The 21,529-nt window shown below is 31.4% G+C and overlaps 2 protein-coding genes across 3 annotated transcripts in view; one reads left to right on the top strand and one right to left on the bottom strand.

The window, feature by feature from the left end:
* LOC148622022 (DNA polymerase subunit gamma-1-like) overlaps nt 1–5,344 on the bottom strand; it is a 37,435-nt gene extending 32,091 nt beyond the window's left edge. The window contains exons 1-2 of one of the 2 annotated variants that reach the window (XM_088571501.1): nt 5,256–5,344; nt 711–1,354 (exon numbers count right to left, since the gene is read on the bottom strand). In XM_088571501.1, the coding sequence (XP_088427627.1) occupies nt 711–1,345 (635 nt within the window). In that variant the 5' untranslated portion in view covers nt 1,346–1,354; nt 5,256–5,344. Of the gene's footprint in view, nt 1–710; nt 1,355–3,157; nt 3,238–5,255 lie in introns of those variants that run through there. The other variant, XM_088571500.1, reaches the window with a different exon arrangement.
* An 84-nt stretch (nt 5,345–5,428) lies between these two features.
* On the top strand, nt 5,429–19,226 carry LOC148622021 (ubiquilin-1-like). The gene is made up of 15 exons (XM_088571499.1): nt 5,429–5,546; nt 8,892–9,044; nt 10,195–10,263; nt 10,567–10,698; nt 11,179–11,304; nt 12,066–12,116; nt 12,378–12,455; nt 12,710–12,827; nt 13,337–13,486; nt 13,776–13,915; nt 14,692–14,775; nt 15,139–15,254; nt 15,479–15,710; nt 16,109–16,193; nt 16,377–19,226. Exons 1-15 carry the CDS (start codon nt 5,448–5,450, stop codon nt 16,439–16,441), a joined length of 1,698 nt encoding a protein of 565 aa, XP_088427625.1. The 5' UTR covers nt 5,429–5,447; the 3' UTR covers nt 16,442–19,226.
* The last annotated feature ends 2,303 nt before the right edge of the window (nt 19,227–21,529 follow it).

Below are 21,529 nucleotides of genomic sequence, written 5' to 3'. Positions count from 1 at the left end.
ACATGTTATTTCATGTTCTTTGTTGTATGTATGTCTTTTTTTCCCTGTCTAGTCTATATCCTTGGATTATAAACTTTTGGTTTCTGCTCCAGTTGGTCCCTTTGATTACTATTTCAAGAAATGCAATGTACATAGTAGGCTAAAATCTGCAAAATACACCCTTTTTCACCTTTCAAGGGCAATAACTCTATCAAGGAGACATCCTACAATTTCAACCCAATGAAATCTTTAAAATTTTAGCTGTATCAAAAAGATCATTTCATTAATTGAAAGATATTTTTCTATCTATTATGGTTAACAAGATATTAGCTAAAAACTGTGAAATAAAAAAAAAAAAAAAAAAAAAAAAACACCCTGTAATTTTTCAACTTTCAAAGGCATGAACTCTAACAAGGAGTTAAATTTGACTCAATGTAGACTTTTGTAGGCCTTATCATAAATATCATTTCATCAATGACAGTTTTTTTTTATTCTATTATGGTTTTCAAGTTATCAGCTAAAAACTGCAAAAACATCATTTATAAGGACTTTCAAGGACAATAACTCTGATAGATAGAAATGGTGGCCAAGTTTTTAGGGAATCAAAAAACCAAACATATTTTGTAGTTTCAGAGAAGAAGATTTTTCAAGAAAAGTTTACTGACAACCAGATGATGACAAATGCCAAGAGATGGCAAAAGCTCATACATGTTGAGTAAAAGATACTTTACCAGTGTTTAGTAGAAACTGCAGTTGCCATTGTAGGATAATGACCTTCCTGTACTAAAAGTTCAATATCAAATACAAACACATCCTCCTCTGGAAAATCAACAGAAACTGTCTTTCCTGTAGCAGTATCATACTTAGTCCAGCCTGCAGCCATTACCCAAGTCTTAGGTTGCTTGGGTATTTTACTGTTAACTAACAGTTCTGCCATCATTCTATAAGAGGCAGTCTGTTTCATGCCTAGTTCTTGAAAATGTAGGTCAATGTTTTTATCAAGAAGTTGAGGAAGCTTCAAGTCTACATCAGGGATTATTGGGCACTCTTTGTTCCATAAACCATGACTTTCTAAATGGTACTGGATTTTCTGTAATAACTCTGAATCAATTAAATTTGCTGAAATTCCTTCAGTTTGGCCAAAGATTTGTTCATGAAGTTTTTTGGAGAGCATTTGGATATTGATAGAGTTCATACGACTTCTCTGTAAGTCTTGGTCAGTATGGGCGTATCGGCAATTACTCAAAGAATCAACGGTTTTACTCCATTTCAGCTGATGTAGTCTATGCCTAAATCTCTTGATACACCATGATTCACCTCTTGCATGTTTAACTAGTCCACATCCACACTTAATTACTCTATACATTATGATTTTCTGAAATAAAACATAAATAAAATGTTTCATACATGTACTTTATAGTCTGTACAGAGATAACTAGAAAAACTATGGGCAAGCTTACTAAGGAAATAACCCTGCTTCAAATTGATTAAATGTAAACCCTTTAGTCAAAAATCTTCCTTTGAAGTCCCCCTACAGTAATTATGTTCCTCATGTACATATTTATATGATTTTCAATCTTCATATCAAATTTCATCAAAATCTCTTGTGAGTTTTAATGTATAAAAACCTTAAGCTGAATTGTATCCCTTTGGAATCCTCTAACAGTAATTATATTCCTTCATGCATATCTACAGTCTAACCTTCAAACAGAATTTCATGAAAATCCCTTGAATGGTTTAGTAGTTGTACTTACATGGTTTTAACATGCAAAACTCATAAATTGAATTATCTTCCTTTGGAGTCTTCCCACAATAATTATACTAACAACTAAATATGATGCCCAACATTCCTATAAAATGATATCAAAATCCCTTGCGCGGTTTAGGAGGGGTTACGCTGCTTTAACATGTAAACCTCTTAAGTTAAATGATCTCCCATTGGAGTCCATCACAGTATTTATATTCCTTCATGCATAGTGCCCAACCTCCTACAAAATTTCATTAAATTTAGGAGCTTTTGAGGAGGGGATGTGTTTACAAGATGCTAACAAAAAATGTAGATGGACAGACAGACAGATAGGTTATTCTTTTACACCCCAAAAATTTTTTGTGGAAGATTGGGTATAATAAGGATGTTATAAGAGATCATTTTGTAATCCTTCTGTACATCTCCAAAAATCAGGAACTTCTTTAAATTAGTATAAAACTAAATTTTTTAAAAAGTTCTAAATTTAATATCACCTTTTGTTTTTATCATAAATATAAAAACCTTCTTTCGTTGGTGAACAGACTATTAATTTATTTAAAAAATAAAAACCCTTAATTGTTTTATTCTATAGGCATTACTAACTACATAGATTTTATTTGTATGGTTGTTGTGATATAATTGTGCTTGAAGGCTTTCAAGATACATTTCATGAAAAATGAGGACAAACTTTAAGCAAAATTCTGAAACTTTGTTTTTACTTGAAATATGTAATTAAAACTGTGAAAAACTGGCCGATGTACGGTTTTAGGGGGTGGCCGGTCTATTGAAGACAATACATACGTTTTGAGGTATATCGGCTGGGAAAACGGCCGGTTTGAAGGGAAGACCAGTTTACTGAGGGTCCGGTCTGGAGAAGTTTCACTGTATTTACAAGTTAACCTCTACTTTCATATGAAATTATTATTTAAACTTAATGCTTATATAGTATAATTATTGAATGTTTATTAAAAAATTCCATGGGTATAAAGAGTTTTATTTGCAGCTTAGGGAACCAAAAGAATTTTTCAAATATCTTAAAAAATGAAAAAAATTGTGATGATTTAAAGTTGATGTCCCATGCTACTGAATAGATTTTTTGCCAACCAAAACCAAATCACAGGTAAGTGATGACATCATGAAAAACTCTCTTATTTATCAATTTGATAATTTTGTAACTTGTATACTGAAATCCTGATTAATTTCTTTTCTCCCCAGTATGCATAGGTCAAATATAAACTCTTTAAAGGAGACATGACACAAAAATATAATTTTTTAAACGTTTATATTTATAAAAACTATAGTATGTTTAGATACGAGTATAACAAACGTTTTCTCATTTAGGTTAGCGCTAAATAGTTAGAATGATTTATTTGTTATCACGATGATCTAATTAATATGTATAAATGAAAACCAGAAGTAATACCCACTTACCATATATGGAAGTGCTACGTCACTGGTTCTTAATCTCCATTTGGGTTCATTGAAAATGTATACACATTACCGAAAAAATTAATATATCTTCAAAAATAGCTTCTATATATAATGCAGAGTGGTCCATTGATCTGTGTTTGTTTGCGATAATGGTGTTTAGAAAGTAAGAAGACTAAAGTACTTCTTGTTTACTGTCAGCTTTTCATTTTTGTTAGGCATGTGTACATCCCTGTGTGGCAAAAACACAACTACTTTGCACACTATTTTTAGGACTTGAACAGGAGGGTCCAAATCAATAGTGACACTCTATGTATCCTTCTTTCTTTGCAGCTGGGTTATATCAATTAACAAGCCCGGCAGATTTAATTATGACCAAGTGGAAGCATGGGCGGCTTCTTTTGTCTTCACATGGTTACACGTCTCGTGATACAGGTGTTCACGCAGCTGTATGACTTCAATAATTGAAATATAATTGTATCTCTTTGTCTTATGAATTTTGAAATAAAACAATTTAGATGGAGAATTTGACCCAATACATAATTTATAATACCAGGCGACCCTATGAGAGTTTAAGGGAGCTTTTCTGGTACGAACAATATTTGTTTATAGGTCAGTTAAAATCTTTAATTTTAGCAAAAAAGATTTAGAACACGAGGAAGCTCCAGCAGGAAACCTTTATGGATTCTCAAATAAAATTATAAAAAAACAATAAAAAATAAACATGTTTGTATTATCCTATAGCTGTACTTGTGGGGTACTGGTACATTTGTCCGGAGTAACGTTCTGTAAAAAGGGGAGAAATCAATCTTTTCATTGAAGATCGAGATCGGAACAGTTTTAATTTTAATAAGTGAATTTAACTTACTTTATGTAGAAAGTTCAATCGAACATGACAGAACGTAATGAAATATTTCTATGTAATCTTCGAAAAGAAGTAGTGTCATCTCTATGTGGATTCTAGTCTTCATACATGTAATAGTTAAATATTTGTCATTTTTATCATTTTCTTCTTGAAGTTGTTTAAATTGATATAACTGTAAGTATATATTCTCTGGCAAACCAAAACTTTCAATATTTTCACTCTCAGTTGTAGAAATCATGTAAAAAGTGCAGAAGCCCCATGCATTTCAACCACTCGATCTATGAACTGAAAACCAATACTGTAGCACGGTCATGTGACCACATGGCTAATTAAAATTTGTATGGCTTGGGTCATTGTTGATTTTGAATCAATTTATCAGCAATTAAATGATGTAAGTGTCTACAAGGGGCATTTTAATGATAAATATATTAGGTAATAAAATATATAATAAATCTAAAAAAACGAAAATTGAAAAATAATTCTTTGTGCCATGTCTCAAAGTTTACCAAGTATGAAGACTTGAGGGGAGGCACCTATAAGACCTATGACTAAAGAGATTAGAAACTTGATAAATACAATTTCCTCTTTTGATGACATAAATGATCTGAAATAATTCTATCAGATGCCCAGAAGTCATAAAAATGGGAAACTGAAGATTTTATTCTATTAACTTTAAAAAAATGTTGTGGTAGGTTAATATGAAATTAATGAATTACATTTTGTATTATTGTCATATTTGTTAAAATAGTGGTGTACATGAAGGAAACTTGTTTTTAATACTTCTTTTCTGAATGTTACGGTAGAAAGAAAAATGTGGTGTGATCATGATTCATAAAGCTAAAATATCGCAGAAATTTTTGCATGTTTATGTGTAATTTCATTTAGTTGCAAATCTCTTTAATTAATTACAAGGACTAAGCTGTAATATACAGGCACGTAGCTGAGGCCAAATTGAAGTATAGGCAAAATTACGGCAGGAGGTCCAGGGGCGAATCCCCCCCCAAAGCTCCGCGGATAGCGTTTTAGAGCATCATTTATGCCTCTCCTGGATGTATTTTATCTAAAAAAAAAATTGGCAAAATTAAGTGCAGGCAAAAGTAAAGTAACGGCAGCTACGCGCCTGATATACATGTCCAGTCCCAGTTTCAAATACCCATACAAATAAGAAATGAATAAATCAGTACACAACGTTGATTGAAAAGTGGAAAATATCTGATCTAATACACGTTTGCTTACATCTATAGAATATTTACGACTAGCAATGACTAAATCATCGCAAATATTTCAGTCTTTGGTCATTAACAAGAACAATTTCCCGCGAAATCAGCGTATTTTTGATGTTTGAATTTTAGTAATTTTCAGATGTATTTTCGTATAATAAAACCGTATCTATGACGCAGATGAATGACAGGTCAAAATACTGACATCATGGCGGAGGAAGAATCCAGCAAAGCTATGAAAATTACTGTAAAAACCCCAAAAGAAAAGCAAGAAATCGAAATTGGAAGTAATGCCCATGTCAAGGAGGTGAGGTGTATAGATGCAAATAATGTCTAAAACGCCAAGCAAGCCCAAATGAATAATATTTCTCATGTTTGGTGCTCGTTGAATCTATCACTGTCACCGGATAAAACGTCTGGAAGGTTCTTCCACGTAACCAGCTTTATATACCAATTTACTTTTTGTAAAGGTAGTTTTTTTTAAGGTAAGATTCTTAGAGGAGTGGGGGTTGAACATTCTCAAAACAGTTATTCAAATTAGGTCTGAAAACTATCTACAATAAAATGTGTGTTGTGTCTATTCAATACATCTGTTCTATGTTGAACCTTTTATACCCTTGTTTTTCAAATAAGGCCCCTACCCCTGATATTGGTAACTCTTTATAAATTCTTGAAAAAAACTAACAAATAAAATCCTCTACTATGACAGTATGAGGCATAACGATGTTTTTACTTTGGATACCTTTTATTTTTCAACCAATGGAATTTAAAGGGAAGTGAAGCTACGAAATAATTATCATAAATCGGCTGCTGTTAAAGTTGTATATTGAAAGAAAATGTGTTTCTTTCCCTGATCTTAAAATTGCTCTCGAGAAACTGTGACAGTAACGATATGCCGACTCATCAATAAAATATATGTATGACTTTCATTCTAACGACTGATGAATGAATTGACAAGTTTCATATCGCTTGCTTCAGTTGAGAAATTCATGATAAATTTGGGAAAAAAGACATGTTTTGTTAATGGGAATAAGCCAATAATCAGCAGTTAATTGAGGGTAGAAAAAGTCCAGCTATGTCAACATGGATCAGGGTTCTTGATAAAGAATGTAGATGCATCCTGGACAATAGAAAAACTTGCCTAGTTAAAGATTGTGCGTCTGCAGGACATATCCTCACAATATCGGCTGCATCCCAACATTCATAATTTATTTAAAAATCATTAAAACTATTTTAAAATTGTGGAAAAACTCATTTTTTAAATAACCAGACAACCCGAAGTTTACAAAGGTATTTACACATGATGTTCATCATACAATTTTTTTTCAAAAAATAAAAAAACATAAAGTTACATAAACATAAATAATTGTGACAAATGATATTAAAATGAGTAAAACAAATTCTATTAAGAACCAAATTTATTTTTCTATGAAATGTGTTCAAAACTGGATTTTTTGTTACTTGTACATCATTGTACTTTTGTGACATCTCGATTGCATAATCAAAATGAGAAATACAGGTTATTTCAAATAAATGTTGCAATTTGACTTCACATTTAGCAATTTTCTTAGGGTCTTCATTTAATTAATTAAGGCATTTATTGTCTAAACTGTGAATAATATCCAGGAACTTGATCTAGTTATGGCATGGGGTCAAGTCTAGGTGAAAGATGATTATTTGTTAGCATACTCATCATCAGCAATTAAGATTCACTTAAATTTGGTGTTAGTTGTTTCTTTTATGTTTAACTGTGAATACTGCACAAGAATCAGTCCTAGTCACAGAGTGGGTCAGTCTAGCTTGTAGATTTTTACACAGTAATGGTGATTGCACGGCTTGGGGTAACAGCTTGAGATTAGACAGAAGCCAAATTTGTTAAAACTAATGTTTTAAGTCCAATTTGGAATTATTTGAGGAATGGAAAGTTGCAATATTTTGTTGAAACATTTTTGTCTTCCTGTTAAAAGGAAAAGATTAATTATATATACTGAAGTATCAGAAGTGTCTTCAATGAAGTTTTTTAACTTATCTTCAAATATACATGTACATGTACTAAGATACAATGTATGTTCAGTGTGAAAAAAATGAAGTCTTACATATAAATCAACAAAGCAGAAAGCTGTTTGTGTAACAATGTATTTGGTCACAAGACCAGAATTTGCGTGATCATGAACTGGCTTTGAAGCCACAACTGTACTGTGAGGTGCATGACCAACAATTTTTTTTTGTATTTTGTTTCCACATTAGTCAATTCAAATTTGTGACCTGTTATTTCAATGTTGGTACATGTATCAGTTTCAAGATGAGTCAACAATGATAGCAGTCTTTCTTCAAACGAAAGTTTCAAGACCATTAGTATTATGAATGTAGTTACATGTAGGTACATGTGACTACATACATGTTACATATGGAGTTTTGTCATGAAGCCAGCATACAAAAAACAAAGATGCTGAGTTTTCTCTACACAATTTAATATGGATGACATGCATAATTGTAGTGAGATATGGTTTTGTATGATTGTATATACATGAATGTAGTACTGATGTACGCATTAAAATAATGAATGCAGTGTTCAAACTGATTTTAAACCAGGGAAAAGGATGGGACCCAACAAGTTCATCTGGGACTGGCCTTTCCAAAAAGTGATGAGTCCTAGGACTCACCATGTAAAAGTCCTAATGAGAACCCTGATGAATGTCATGATTAAAAGCATTATAGTAGACTATACTGTTGGTTCACACTCCAAAGGAAAAAATATTTGATATTGAAGCTATGAAAACAAAGTAGTATGATATGCATGTAGGTTGAAATGCAAGAACAATATTGTTAAGACACAAATTGAAATCAGCTTCAGTAATATTGAACCTAGCGTTTTATGACTATATTTCATGTTTCATTGAATATTTATGGAGTGAAATGTGAGCTATTATCATTAAACACTATTTTGTCAAATCATTGTTTCATCTCTGATTAATTATCCTGTATGCTGATACCATTTTTCTGTTTTGATCATTGTTCTGAGACACCCTATTTCTTGACTCTTTGAACTGTTTACATGTAAAATCTGTGTTTGACAATTTAGTGGGGGTTTGTTACTTTTGGAATAGCAGACACATAATTTTCCACAATTATTTTTAAATACAGCAGATCCTTGTTGTAAAAAATTTAAAAGCTATGCTGTCTCAGTTGTAGGAATATGATAATCAGCTGTTTGCAGAGTAAGATTCTTCAATTTTATTAAATGATGAGACTTGTGAAATATTACATATAGCAGAAAAAAGGAAAATAATTTTATTTTTTTTCAAAAGTGCAAAACAGTTTTAAGATGGACCTTGAATGAAAATGAAAAAGTCATGTTTCTGTGAAACATTTTTGGGTGGTAGAAGTTGATTTGGTCCTGTAAATGTGCAGATTTAAGTAGTCTGACACTCGTTTGAAACCTTTCAAAGTCTGCTTTTCATTTTGGTTTCATGTACTGTACATGTACAAATGTATTAGATCAAAGCTAGATCAGTCAGCTAGGTGACGATATAATGTTGCCTCTAAAAGAAGGATAGCAACCTTGACTAGTTTAATGCATTAACACCAAGATTAACATTATCAAGGTTTTTACGAAACTATTATCAGTAATTAGAATATTTGCAATTTGCAGCTGCGTGAGATGGTATCCCAGAAGTTTAGTGCTCCTGTGGAACAGTTGTGTCTTATTTTTGCTGGAAAGATTTTGAAAGATGAAGACTCACTAGAACAGCATGGCATTAAAGATGGCTTGACTGTTCACTTGGTTATCAAGTCTACGAACAGAGTATGTTGCTTACTGCAGTACTTGCTAAAAATTAAAACAATTGATAATTTCTGATCCCCGAATACATGTATATGATTTTGTAGTATATTTTTGTATTGGTTATTTAAGGTAAATCATAATTCATAGAGGTTGAAGACACAATATCAGTATGTGTAAGTTAAAACTGAAGAAACCATATGAAAAATCTGACAATACAAATAATCAAATGCACTTAGTAACAAAGTGGTGATACCATACATTGCTAACTACATTTTGTATAAACTTCTTGAGAAAATGGCATATATGTGTATCTTTCAGTTTTCTCAGGTTAGTCCTTGCAATTTTTACAGTCAAACATGTATATAACAGTGTTTGTTAAATTGATTTAGAGATTACCGCACCAAATCTTTTGTTTTGGACTTTTCTTCTATTTGGGCAACTTAAAAAGAACAATATTTTTTATACAGGACTGAAGGCATTTTTACCAGACATGTCTGTTGGTCCTGCAGTAATTCATTTTCTCTGATATAAAGGGTACTATATAGAAGGATTCAAGGTGTCCTTTCTGGTTTAATGAATGAACTTGTTATTATGTAATAACTATATATATTTTTGCTGTAAGAATGTTGATGGTCATTGATATTGTGAAATATGATACCACTTTTGAATTTTATATTCAAACAATAGGATTTGTGAATGTTGTATTAAGTTCTTCTAATAAACAAATAACACTTGAGTTCTGTAACTTGCGGTATCTTTCTTGTTTCTTTTCACACTTGTCATTTGACCATTTGTTTAACCTTTCTGATTTGTGTCCTCTGCTTATAAAAGAGGGGCTTACAAATTACAACAATATCATACTTGAAACATACACCCAATTCCTGCTTTGAGGAAGTTTTACATGGCTAAAAAGCATTAGTGGAATAATTGAATGCCCACTATGAACTGTTGGCAGTTCTATAGAGGTGGTTGATAATATAGGTTTGACTGATTTCCATTGAATTGATATAAAAGGGTCATCTGGCAGAATTTTAAAAGCAGCAGTTGGAATACATGTGCATGGAAAAGATAGCTAATTATCTGTCCAAAATTTCAAATAAATAAATGGAATTCCTTTACTGATCAATAATACAAAATGTATATGTGAAGTTTTATGATTTTCTAATTTCAGTCCCAGGAACAAGCTGCACAAAGAGCAACACAAAGCCCAGCAAGTGGCTCTACAACTGGTTCTACAGGTGTAAGTTTATGTGATATGGAATGAGGAATACTAATGTTAATATAGTTTTTACTCATTAGGGCATGAAATTTAGCTCATTTTTAGAAGTTAAGTCTGAGTGGACTGCTGTAAACTTATGTTAACTGTGTATATTTTTTGTTTGAATGACAAGAATCAATACTAATTGTATACAGTACATTTGGTTATAAATCATACACAGTAAATTACATAAAAATACATCATAATTTAATACATATTGACAAGCTTCTTGCGAATGAAAGTTATGTAGTTATTATGCATCTCATTTGATATTTATCATTTCAGAGTGAACCATCACAGCCTGATGTTTCACAAACTCCATTTGGTCTTGGGGGTTTAGGTGGTCTTGCAGGTCTTGGTAATTTGGGTATGGGTTCAGCTAATTTTATGGAGATGCAAAGGAGGATGCAATCAGAGGTAAGTCTTGAAGTTTATTCAAATTAGGAAAGTAAAGACTTTTTGTACCCCAAGCTTTGAAAGCAGGTGGGATATGTAGTCACAGCCTCTTTATATTTTGATGCAATCTTCATAGTGGTGTTGCATCTCTTGATTTCAGTTATGTGCCATCAACCTCTTTTTTGAAGACTATTTATATTTTGACAAAATGGTTTTGAATATGTAAGTTTTGTAACTTTTTTTTTGCAACTTCTTATTATAGCCACTGGATGTTTTGTCAAAAGCTTTATACAAGGATGCCATATTGTGGGATATGATTTCAGAGAAGAATGAGTTAAACATCCTGTTTGACAAGTTCGTTTCTATTTTTCTAGCTATAATTTCTTCCACTGTTTGATACAGTTGAAACAGTTGTAACTAATAGATCTAAAGTCTATTCTATTTGACTGCATGCTTAAAGTGAGGTATAATTGACTGTTGAGTCATATTTTGATTTTTCAGATGATGCAGAATCCTGATATGTTGCGGCAGATGATGGACAATCCAATGGTTCAGTCACTAATGTCTAACCCAGAAGTGATGCGACAAATGATCACCAGCAATCCACAGATGAGGGAACTTATGGAGGTCAGGTTTATTCAATGGAGAACTATAACTTTGTGTACTGTAGTTAGAATAAATGTTAATAGGTAGCAATATCATTATAACTTCAATTTTTTAATGTTTCTAGAAGGCACTACAGATATTTTTTAAGTAGTATTCCAGCTAAGAATGCAAAATGTGATTTCATGGTTGGAAAGTCTACATATTTTTTATTTTTGACATTTTATTTAAAACGTTACACTAAACAGAAATAAACACGGGGTTTGTCATATAACCCAGTTCTTAAAGAGATATAAATTATATAGAATGTACGGTAGAATTCAGAATAAGGGAGATAACTCTGTAAATGACACTAAAATACATGTACAGCAGAAACCGTTGGATTTTCAGTGTGAATCGTCTTCTAAGAGCAGACAGATTGGAATGAATGATTATACATTTCATCATACAGACCTATAAAGCAACTTAATAACAAAAATAAAAATATGTAGCCTTTTTTGGGGGTTTATCACATATTACAGAATATGCATGATTCTTACAAAGACTGCTATTTAACAATTACAGTTATACCTATCTAAACCAAACCTCTTTTAGCCATTAAAATAAGTTTAGTTTACCATGGTTAAAAATGCATTCAAATTGATACAAAGGATGTATAAAACTGTCTGATTTAGACAGATCTAGTGGTTGTTTTGAGTTTGGTTTATACAGGTTTCACTGTACTTGTAAGCATAGTCTTGTTATATTTTCAATTTATATTTATACAATGAATAATTTAATTTCAGAGAAATCCAGAAATTACCCACATGCTAAATAATCCTGAACTAATGAGACAGGTAGGTTGTCTGTATTTGATTTGTACTTATGTTCTGTCAGAACACATTGCTTTTATGTCTTTGTAGATCAATTTGAATAGGAGGGCATTCATCTGTCATGCCTATCTAAATTGAGTCAAATATTTATGAAAAGGTAAATTACTAAGCGTTCTAAATTAAATTCAGATCCTGTAGAGATGTTCTAAATTGCAATGTGTAAAATTTTGTATTGACTTATAAGGTTTTCTTGTTTAAAAATATATTTATTTTCAATGTTTTTAGACAATGGAACTTGCCAGGAATCCTGCTATGATGCAGGAGTTGATGAGATCTCAAGATAGAGCTATGAGTAACTTGGAGGTAAAGTTCTACAGTCAATGCTTGTAGTTTTTGCCTTTGATAATAAAATCCAATCTGAATTGCAATTCTTACTACTGGAGAAAGTGCAAAAGACTTGGATGCAAGACTACATCTTATAAAATAGATGAACTTAATGTAGGACATTAATGTACTGTAAAATTGTTAATTAAACAATGAAAAAATATGTGGGTAGTTTGATTTCTGTTACCATTGTATAACTAGTTTGTACTGAATAAAAACTCTTTTGATTTCAGAGTTTACCTGGAGGGTTTAATGCCCTACAGCGAATGTACAGAGATATACAAGAACCTATGTTAAATGCTGCACAGGAAGGGATGGGAAATAACCCTTTTGCCGCTTTAGTAAATTCTGGTAAAGAAATGATATTTTAATTATGATTTTTGAAGTGGTAGACCAATTTTATAAAACTTTTGGTACATATGTAGTATTTTAGTTTTGATTGACACTTCTTATTCAAATATCATCTTTTGGTTGAAATAATTCTTATTAGTCTTTTGTTTCAGTATAGGCCAGATATTTGAAATAGAACTAGTATTGTGTGTTGCTGAAAATGAACTTGACACATTGTAAACGAGTGATATTTCTATTTTTTAAAATTTATTATAAGAAATAGCATATGAGACACGATATTCATTTTTAATATAGTTTTTCACTGAATTATCAATATTTAGCCAATCAGGAAACAATTACTAACAGCTGGCATGCATTTCCTTAGATGAGTGGCTTTCAGGTCAAAGAGCCAAAAAGATACACTACCAGAAAATATATCAAAACATTTTTCTAGTTGAAAAACTGCAGAAAATCATAAGCATCAGTTAAGTGAAAATAATGTGGAATTTTAAAAATTGTATTTTTTTCAGGTGCTGGTGGGGCTAGTGAACAGCAAGGCAGAGAAAATACTGATCCACTTCCCAACCCTTGGGCTCCTCCACAAACTTCAAATACATCAACAACACCTTCAAATTCATCTAATTCTTCGGGGACATCTTCAACACCTAGGCAATCAGCAGGTAATTTTTTTAATTGGCAAATTTTAGTTGTAACTAGTTCCCAGATTTAAACCATCTGGATACATTTGCATTTAAAGTATATAAATACTTTTTATGGAACATAAGATGCTGTTAAAATTCAATGCAGTGTAATTATAAGCTTGTATTAAATGCTGAACTTTATCTGGCTATTGATATAGACATCTGTCTCATGCAGCAAGAGCAAAGAAGTGAATACAAAAATATTTGTATCATATGCCTTTTTTTCACTTTTCAGTACCTTACCCCAATTTTTTTTTTATAATTCAAGGAATGTTTGATAGTCCAGGAATGCAGAGTTTAATGTCACAGATGACACAAAATCCACAGATGATGGACAACATGTTACAAGCACCTTACATGCAGGCTATGTTACAACAAATGTCTTCTAATCCTGAGATGGCTCAGAATGTAAGTTCACTGCATAAAACTTTTGCACAAATTATTTTTATGCATTTTAATAAATTCTTATTTCTTGGTATTGTGTTGCATAAATAACTGGTCATGTGTTTGAATAAACATGTATAATCTAGCATGATTTGAACAATAAAAGATTGAAATAATAGAAATAAATCTAACAAATTAAAGTTTTTCTATTATTTTCTATATAGCTATTTTGAGCATTGTAAATTCTGAAATTAATACTTCAAAAAATATTAACAGAGATGTAGTCGTAATAATTAACATTTCAGAGGTTATGATATGAAGGTAGTTGGATATTTTTTAGGATTGCCAAAATGTAAATCACATCGTCAGTCTCTGTAGGCAGTGGGTAAAACATGGTTTGAAAACCCCATCATTTTGATAGTGTAATTTTAATATTTGCACCATCAGAATCAAGGGGAAAAGACAATATTTTCCATATCATGTTGGTGCATTGGGTTATACTTTTTTTTGAAATGCACTGAAAATGAACATTTCAAAGGCAGATAACTCTGTCAAAAACCTCATTTCTCTAACATTCCATTGAAAAAATTCTGAGCAAAGCCAGTGCTGCAGAGATTAAATATGTTTTTTTTTCAAATAGAGAAAGTATCCTTGAGTGAAATTACATTGTCAGATCAGTGGGGTTTTGATATCTGATTTTTCCCATTTTGCCTGATTCTTACACTTTCACTTAATAAATAAATTGCAATATCTAATGCATGCAATAGTTTATGAATATGGAGTATTACTTTCTTTTATAGATATTATCAGCCAACCCTATGTTTGCTAACAACCCACAACTTCAAGAACAGATGCGTCAGCAGCTACCAACAATGTTACAACAGGTAAAAGATCTATCTTATCATTACATGAATAAAAATTTGCTTTCATTCAATTATAGCTTAACATATAAATGATTATAAAACTTTCAAAAAAGTTTCTTTGATTTGTTAATTGAGGAGAGTTGAAAAAACTTGCATGAAAAATTGTAATGTGATCATGTTAAAGAAGTACTAGTACAGATATGAAATGAAAGTTAATACATATTATCCAAAAAATGAATGACCGAAGGAAAAGAGAAAATTCCGCTCTTAAACAAACTTGCACTAACCACTCTTGATGATAGGTCCAAAATAAAACATTAAGGAACTTAGCTCTTTTTTATGCTTTGGTCAGTCATATATTGTCTTTAATTTTGTTTCTGTCAGTTACAAAATCCAAATGTACAAGGTTTCTTGACAAATCCTCGAGCACTTCAAGCAATGATGAGAATTCAACAAGGAATGCAGGAATTACAACAAGAGGCTCCAGGACTTTTCCCAGGGTAAGTCCAAATAATTTTTAGTATTTTACTTGTGTAAAAACTTGAATGTATGATGGGAAGTTTCAGAAGGTTATATATTAAAGATGAACTCAAAGTAGGTGGAAATTCCAGGACTATTATGGTTATAAGACTACTTTTTATGAAACTTGAAAGATCATGCAGTCTCCCTTGATTTCTTGTATTTGTATTGCATTTTACAATTTAATATTTGTTCACCCTTGTAGTGTGGTACCAACACCACCTTCAGGATCTTCAGCAAACACTACCACAGCTTCATCTACAGCGTCCTCTACAGAATCACCTGCCACCTCATCTCCCGGAGGAACAACCTCCACGGCAGGTGGAACACCAGGCTCGACAACCACCACCACCACCTCATCAACTCCTGCACAAGGTCCTGAACAAATGTCCAATCTTATGGCTCATATGATGAATCTTATGGCACAAGGATCTAATGTAATTACTTTTAACTTCTTAGGATGTCTTGCTACTTATTTTAAGTATATTGCCTAAAAACTATGTTTCAATTATTAAAGTGATTCAATCAACATCATGAATTTAAAAGGGATGTCAAGAACCGAAATAAAACCATCAAATGAACAAGTACAATCAGCATGAACATAATTACATGAGTGTCCTTGATTTGAAAAATATTACCAGCTTATTGGGATGGAAAAAAGTGTCAACATTTTTTTGGATCACACAAATACATGTATGACACTTCATGACATTAAAAGAACTTACAAAATGTAGATTTATGAATTAAATGGATCAGGTGCAAGTAAACCTCTATATGCCAGAGAAGAATTACATTTCAATCAGTTATGTTTCCTAACCTTTGAACTTAATTTCAGAACCAACCTCCAGAACAGAGATATGCCACACAGTTAGATCAGATGGCTGCCATGGGATTTTTAGACCGGGAACAAAATCTTAGAGGTAATTTTTTCAACTAAGTAACTATTATTAATTATATTTTTTGCATTTGTTTTTGTGTTTTTATGTTACTTAAGAATGTATAAATTCAAATCTTTGAAGTTCTTATAAGACACTTATGTTTCTTAAAAAATTTTTGTTCTGTTTAGGGTTATGTGTTAAACACATTTTCTTTTATTGTTTCAGCATTGGTTGCCACACTAGGGAATGTAAATGAAGCTATAGACAGAATTTTATCCTCTAATAGCTGAGACTATGTTTTATATGTGGGATTAGCATTTGTTAACATCTACAGAACAGTTCTAGTCCTGCTTGTGTCACCTTTTTCATGTGTTAAATGCCCATGTTGCAGTTCCATGAATCTTCTATTCATATGCTATAGATGTTTAAGCGGACCTTTTTTTAATGTACATGTTTCAGCACACTTAAGCATGTATTAAATTGGAAGTCAGAAATCAACACAAGAATATTTTTAGTGAAGTTCTTTCCAAGATAGAAATTTCATGAAACTGCAATCAATTTTATATTATTATACAGATGGTAGTGAATTATCAGATGTTTCTTGTGTAACAAATTTCTATAATTCACACCATGATGTGACATGAATTCTGTAAATTTGTTCTCATACTATTACCTGTCGGTACACTTTTCTCTTGTCACGCAAATTTTATTTGAGGTCACTAATGATTTGGAATATTAACCTGCTGCTAACACAGTTGAGTATTTATTTGAACATAATACAGAAAATCTATATGATAGAAAGGATAATCAATTTGTCATTGTGAATAATAATTATTGGTGCTGAGAGTGCTTGGAAATCTTAACTTTTGCATGGAACAAGTTATGTGCAAAAGTTAAATTTGGGCATTCTCAGGCACTTGTAATAATATTGGTTATTCACCCTTCCCATTTCATTATCCTATAAGTATTTCTTTTAGTTATATCATCTCAGTAAATAAAGTCACTTTTCAGTTCTTCTTACATTCATACACTAGACTGTTCAACTATTGATAAATATATAAATGTAATGTTTACACAGGCTCTTGTTTCTTTGCTTGTTGGTAATGTTTATTTAAGAGTGATCAATTTTGTTTAGTTTTTACTTACTAGAATGAAAATAGATAACAAAAAAAAAATTAAAACTCTTCTGTTCTGTTTTGAATTAAACCAAAGCTTTGTTAATAAATAAACAAATTATATTTATAACAATTATATTTAGATGGAATCTTAAGCACAGAGCAGGAGCTAGTTGAAACTCATTCAAGTCTATTACTGACAGAGATTAATTCTATTTACATGTAGTTGTGTACAGCTGTTTACTTTTTTGTTTTGAAACTTACTAATTTTTTTTTGGATTTGTGCAATGCTTATATCCTTTACTCAAGAAATTTTGTCTAATCTCCATCTTGAAAATGTAATTTAAAAAAAAAATGTTGGTTGTAACAAAAATTGTCTAAAAGATTATAAGAGGTTTCATCTGCTAAGTTTTGTCTGAATTGAAATTCTTTTTGGTACATTTCGTAGTTGTTAACTTTTGTTCATGGTGTTTTAGTTTATATAAAGAAAATATTAAAAAAAAAAAATGAAGAATAGTTCATTCTATGAATGATTTTAAATCAAGTTAAGATAGATGAAAAATGAATACAATACAAATCTGTTATTTACATGTTTTATGAGGTATATATTAAAAGTTCATTTTATATCATTCATACTTAAGTATGCTCCAAATGTGATCATCAATGGCTTCGTGTAGTATTTGTGTGTTTTAGTGTCTCTGTGATAATAATTTCAACACATTCATATTGCATGTGAATTAAATCATGTCTTTTGAAATTTCCATTTCTAGTAAAAGTGTTTTAAATGGTATACTAGAATATTAATTAAAAGAGGCTTAAAATGATATTCAAGTTTCTTTTATAAAAGTTCCTATTGACAAGCATAAATATATGAAGCAATCATAATAGTCTATAGTCTATACATAATTTGTGGGTGCCCATATAGTCATTTAATGTCAGGTGTAGTTGCAAATCCTTATGTGTGGAACTAGAAATTTTTACGCAAAAATAAGATTAATTTATTTAAAGGAGAGTTTAAAATTGATTTATTGTCTATGTCTTCTTGGTTTTATTTACATAACAAAAAAAAATGAAATTCATTTAAGGAGATGAGGTCTCAGTTACCAAAATGCCAATCTAACATAATTGGATAATTGATATTATAAAAAAAAATACACTGGTATCTTAACTTTCTACTTTTGTATAGCTCTTTTATATTTGTCTTCAAAATTGTTGTGTTTTTGTTTGTGTAAGTTTGTTATTGGTGTCATGAAACTGTAATAGGTCTTGTTATAAACAATTATCATCTGGAGTATTGTAAATTGAGAAAGCATTAAATGTTAGGAAAGGTTTGTACCTGTTTACCTGTGGAGTATTTGAGATGGAATTGTAATTTTTCATAGTTGAAATCCATAGACAAATTATGTCTTCATATTCTTCTATCAAGTCAAGTGTCAATTAATCTGCATTGTACTTTTAGATTTGGATGAATTATTGTCTTATTTAAGAAGGTATTAATTAGAGAAAACATGTATGTGCAGAAATACACAGATACCTTTCATACAATATATTAACTGTACACAAGTATATCACAAAATTTATGTTCTTGAGTTAATTCAACCAAGGGATTAATTTGATTTCTGTAAAATTAGGAAATTGTGTTAATAGTTATATTTTTAGAAATGTGATTTTAATTTACATATTCTGTCAAATTGATACAATTTCAAAGAGAAAAGTGTTATCAAAAGTTGATAGTGTTTTAATTTGATGTAGAATTTGATCACTGACTAGCATTTCTCAAGGCAGATTAATGCTTGACCTTTGGATTTGAAAGGTGATAATCCTGGTAATAATAATTGTGGTGAATGCATTCAGATTTTACCATAGGATGTAACATCAATGTGGTCAAGTTACCTCATGTTTACTCAGATCATCTCATATTGTATCATTTTTACATTAAACTGTAATATTTATCATGAAAGATTTTTTTGTTCTTTCTTACAATATATCCAGCTTGGCTAAATATAAAAAAAAAATATCCTAGATTATCATCCCCTCCCAGCCCAATTAATTTGCCTTTCCTGAAAAAAAAAATTTTGACTTTTTTCTCAATTTAGGTCAATTTCTTTCAAATTGACAGCATTTTTCACTTAGATTGTTAAAAAAATTAAAATAAAATAATGATAAAATTTACCCTCTTGCCCCTAATTGTGAAAAATGTTGGATGAGAATTTAGGAATTTTTTTTATGACCTACTATTGGTAATCACAAACTTGCATGGCTTACTTTGTCTTAAATTGTAAACTAGAGGCTTTAGAGAGCCTGAATTGCTCATAATATGAAATCATATGGTCATATCATTTGATCATTCTGTTAGACTGCCATCTGTAATTACATCATGCCTTCCACCCTTAAGCCATCTGAGCCATACAAAAAGTAGACTTTTTGTCAAGAGCCTTGAGGTCATTAACTGTATTAAGTTTCAAAACATTGGCATCTGTGGTTTCGGAGAAGTTGATCTTTGACAATTGACCAATCAGAAGCTTATATAGCCTCTGGGGGCCATCTTGTTAAATCGAGAATAACCGAAATTTTATCACATGATTTGTTCCTTTTATTATTTCTGCAATGTTTGGTCACCATTGGCTTAGTAAAAGCAAAGGTATAGACCAAAATGAGGTTCCCCACAGGGTTTCAATGGCAACTTCGTATGGCCACAGCCCCGTTGAGCCTTCTGAGCCACACAAAATGTGGAACATTTGTAGAGGGCATTGAGGTCATTAACCCTATTAAGTTGTAAAATATTAGCACCTGTGATTTCAGATTAGTTAATCTTTGAAAATTTGTTCCAATTAGAAGCTTAAATCATTTAAGCTGGCCTCTGGCAGCCATCTTGCATACATCATTTCCGCCAAGTTAGGTTAAAATTTGTCAAGGGGTTTCAATGTAGTTGTGCAAAATGTGAATATTTTAGGGACGATTGATGCGAAGTGATGGCAAACTAAGATCTTTGGTCCAGGTGAGCTTAAAAGAATTGTCATACATTTCTGGACATGCTGCAGAACAACATAGTTGTTAATATTGTAAGTGAATGTATGTATAATTCATACATGTATTTATAGTGTAAAGACCAGAATAAAATCCTTACATTTGAATACTCACTACCATCTTATTCTAACAAGAGTGATGCAATATTATTCAAACCTTGCTAATATCAGATAGATTAGTTCCAATGGCAAATCATAAACCTAATAAGGAAATGAAAGTGCAATTAGGTTCTAAACTTCAACACATTGACCTGAATAATCGTGTAGTGTTACATAATCATTTAATCATTTTTATACCCAGCAGAACTGTTTTTTTTTTTTTGGGGGTGGGGGGTGGGGGGGGGGGTGGTGTAGCAGCCGTATAAAGATTTCAACCTATCAGTATATCCGTCCATTTGTAGGAACTATTTCTTAAGCAGATTGCAGCATTGTTTTGAAAATATGTGGGATATAATATAACCAAATGGAGATGTTCACACTGTCTGGAATTTATGTTAGACATAAATTGCAAAAATGATAGCTGATAGCTGTTGAACTTGCACGTTTTTCAGCAAAATTTGGGTCTTGTGTATTGTCGGCAACTCCTCCACAATGACTTATAGGATTGTGATGAACCTTTATGGGTGTTAAATTACCATATTGGGATAATGTCAGAAATTTATGTTCAGAAAAAAAATTGTAGAAATCATGACCATTGTAACTGAAGCTTTTTTCTGGAAAACTTGACTTGTAATGAAACTTAGGGGAGTGTTAGATTACTCAATGGAGATGTGCAAATTATCAGGAAGGTATGTTCGGACAAAAAATTGTAGAAATTTCAGTGAAACTTGGTCTCATGCATTTTCAGCTACTCCTTAAAAACTTGCAGCATTGTGAAATTTAATGGGATTTTAAATTACCATATGGAGATGTTGGTGCATATTGTCAGGAATTAGTCATATTCTGTTATTGTATTATCAACAACAAAAAAAATAGTACTGATTGCTTTTTGGAATTGGGTGTTTCAGAAATGGCAGCAATTGTGTGTCAAAAGGGCTTAGCCTAACCACCATAAAAATTGTGTCCAATATGAATTGTTTGTCCACAATGGTCTCCAAATGAACAGGGTTCAACAGATTGCAGCTATGGTAATATATTCCTGAAACTTTGTTACAATGCTTCTTAATACAGAATTCTTTTAAGAGTATTCCATTACTGTTTTTAGGGTTATGACCTAAACTTCTTTGGAATCGGGAAA

The sequence above is a fragment of the Perna viridis genome, chromosome 3, assembly GCF_037379345.1.
Source record: "Perna viridis isolate PV_CMFRI_1.1 ecotype Kerala chromosome 3, ASM3737934v1, whole genome shotgun sequence".
Taxonomy (NCBI): Eukaryota; Metazoa; Mollusca; class Bivalvia; order Mytilida; family Mytilidae; genus Perna; species Perna viridis.
The sequence above is the reverse complement of the archived record's forward strand: the minus strand, read 5'-3'. Positions and strand labels throughout refer to the sequence as shown.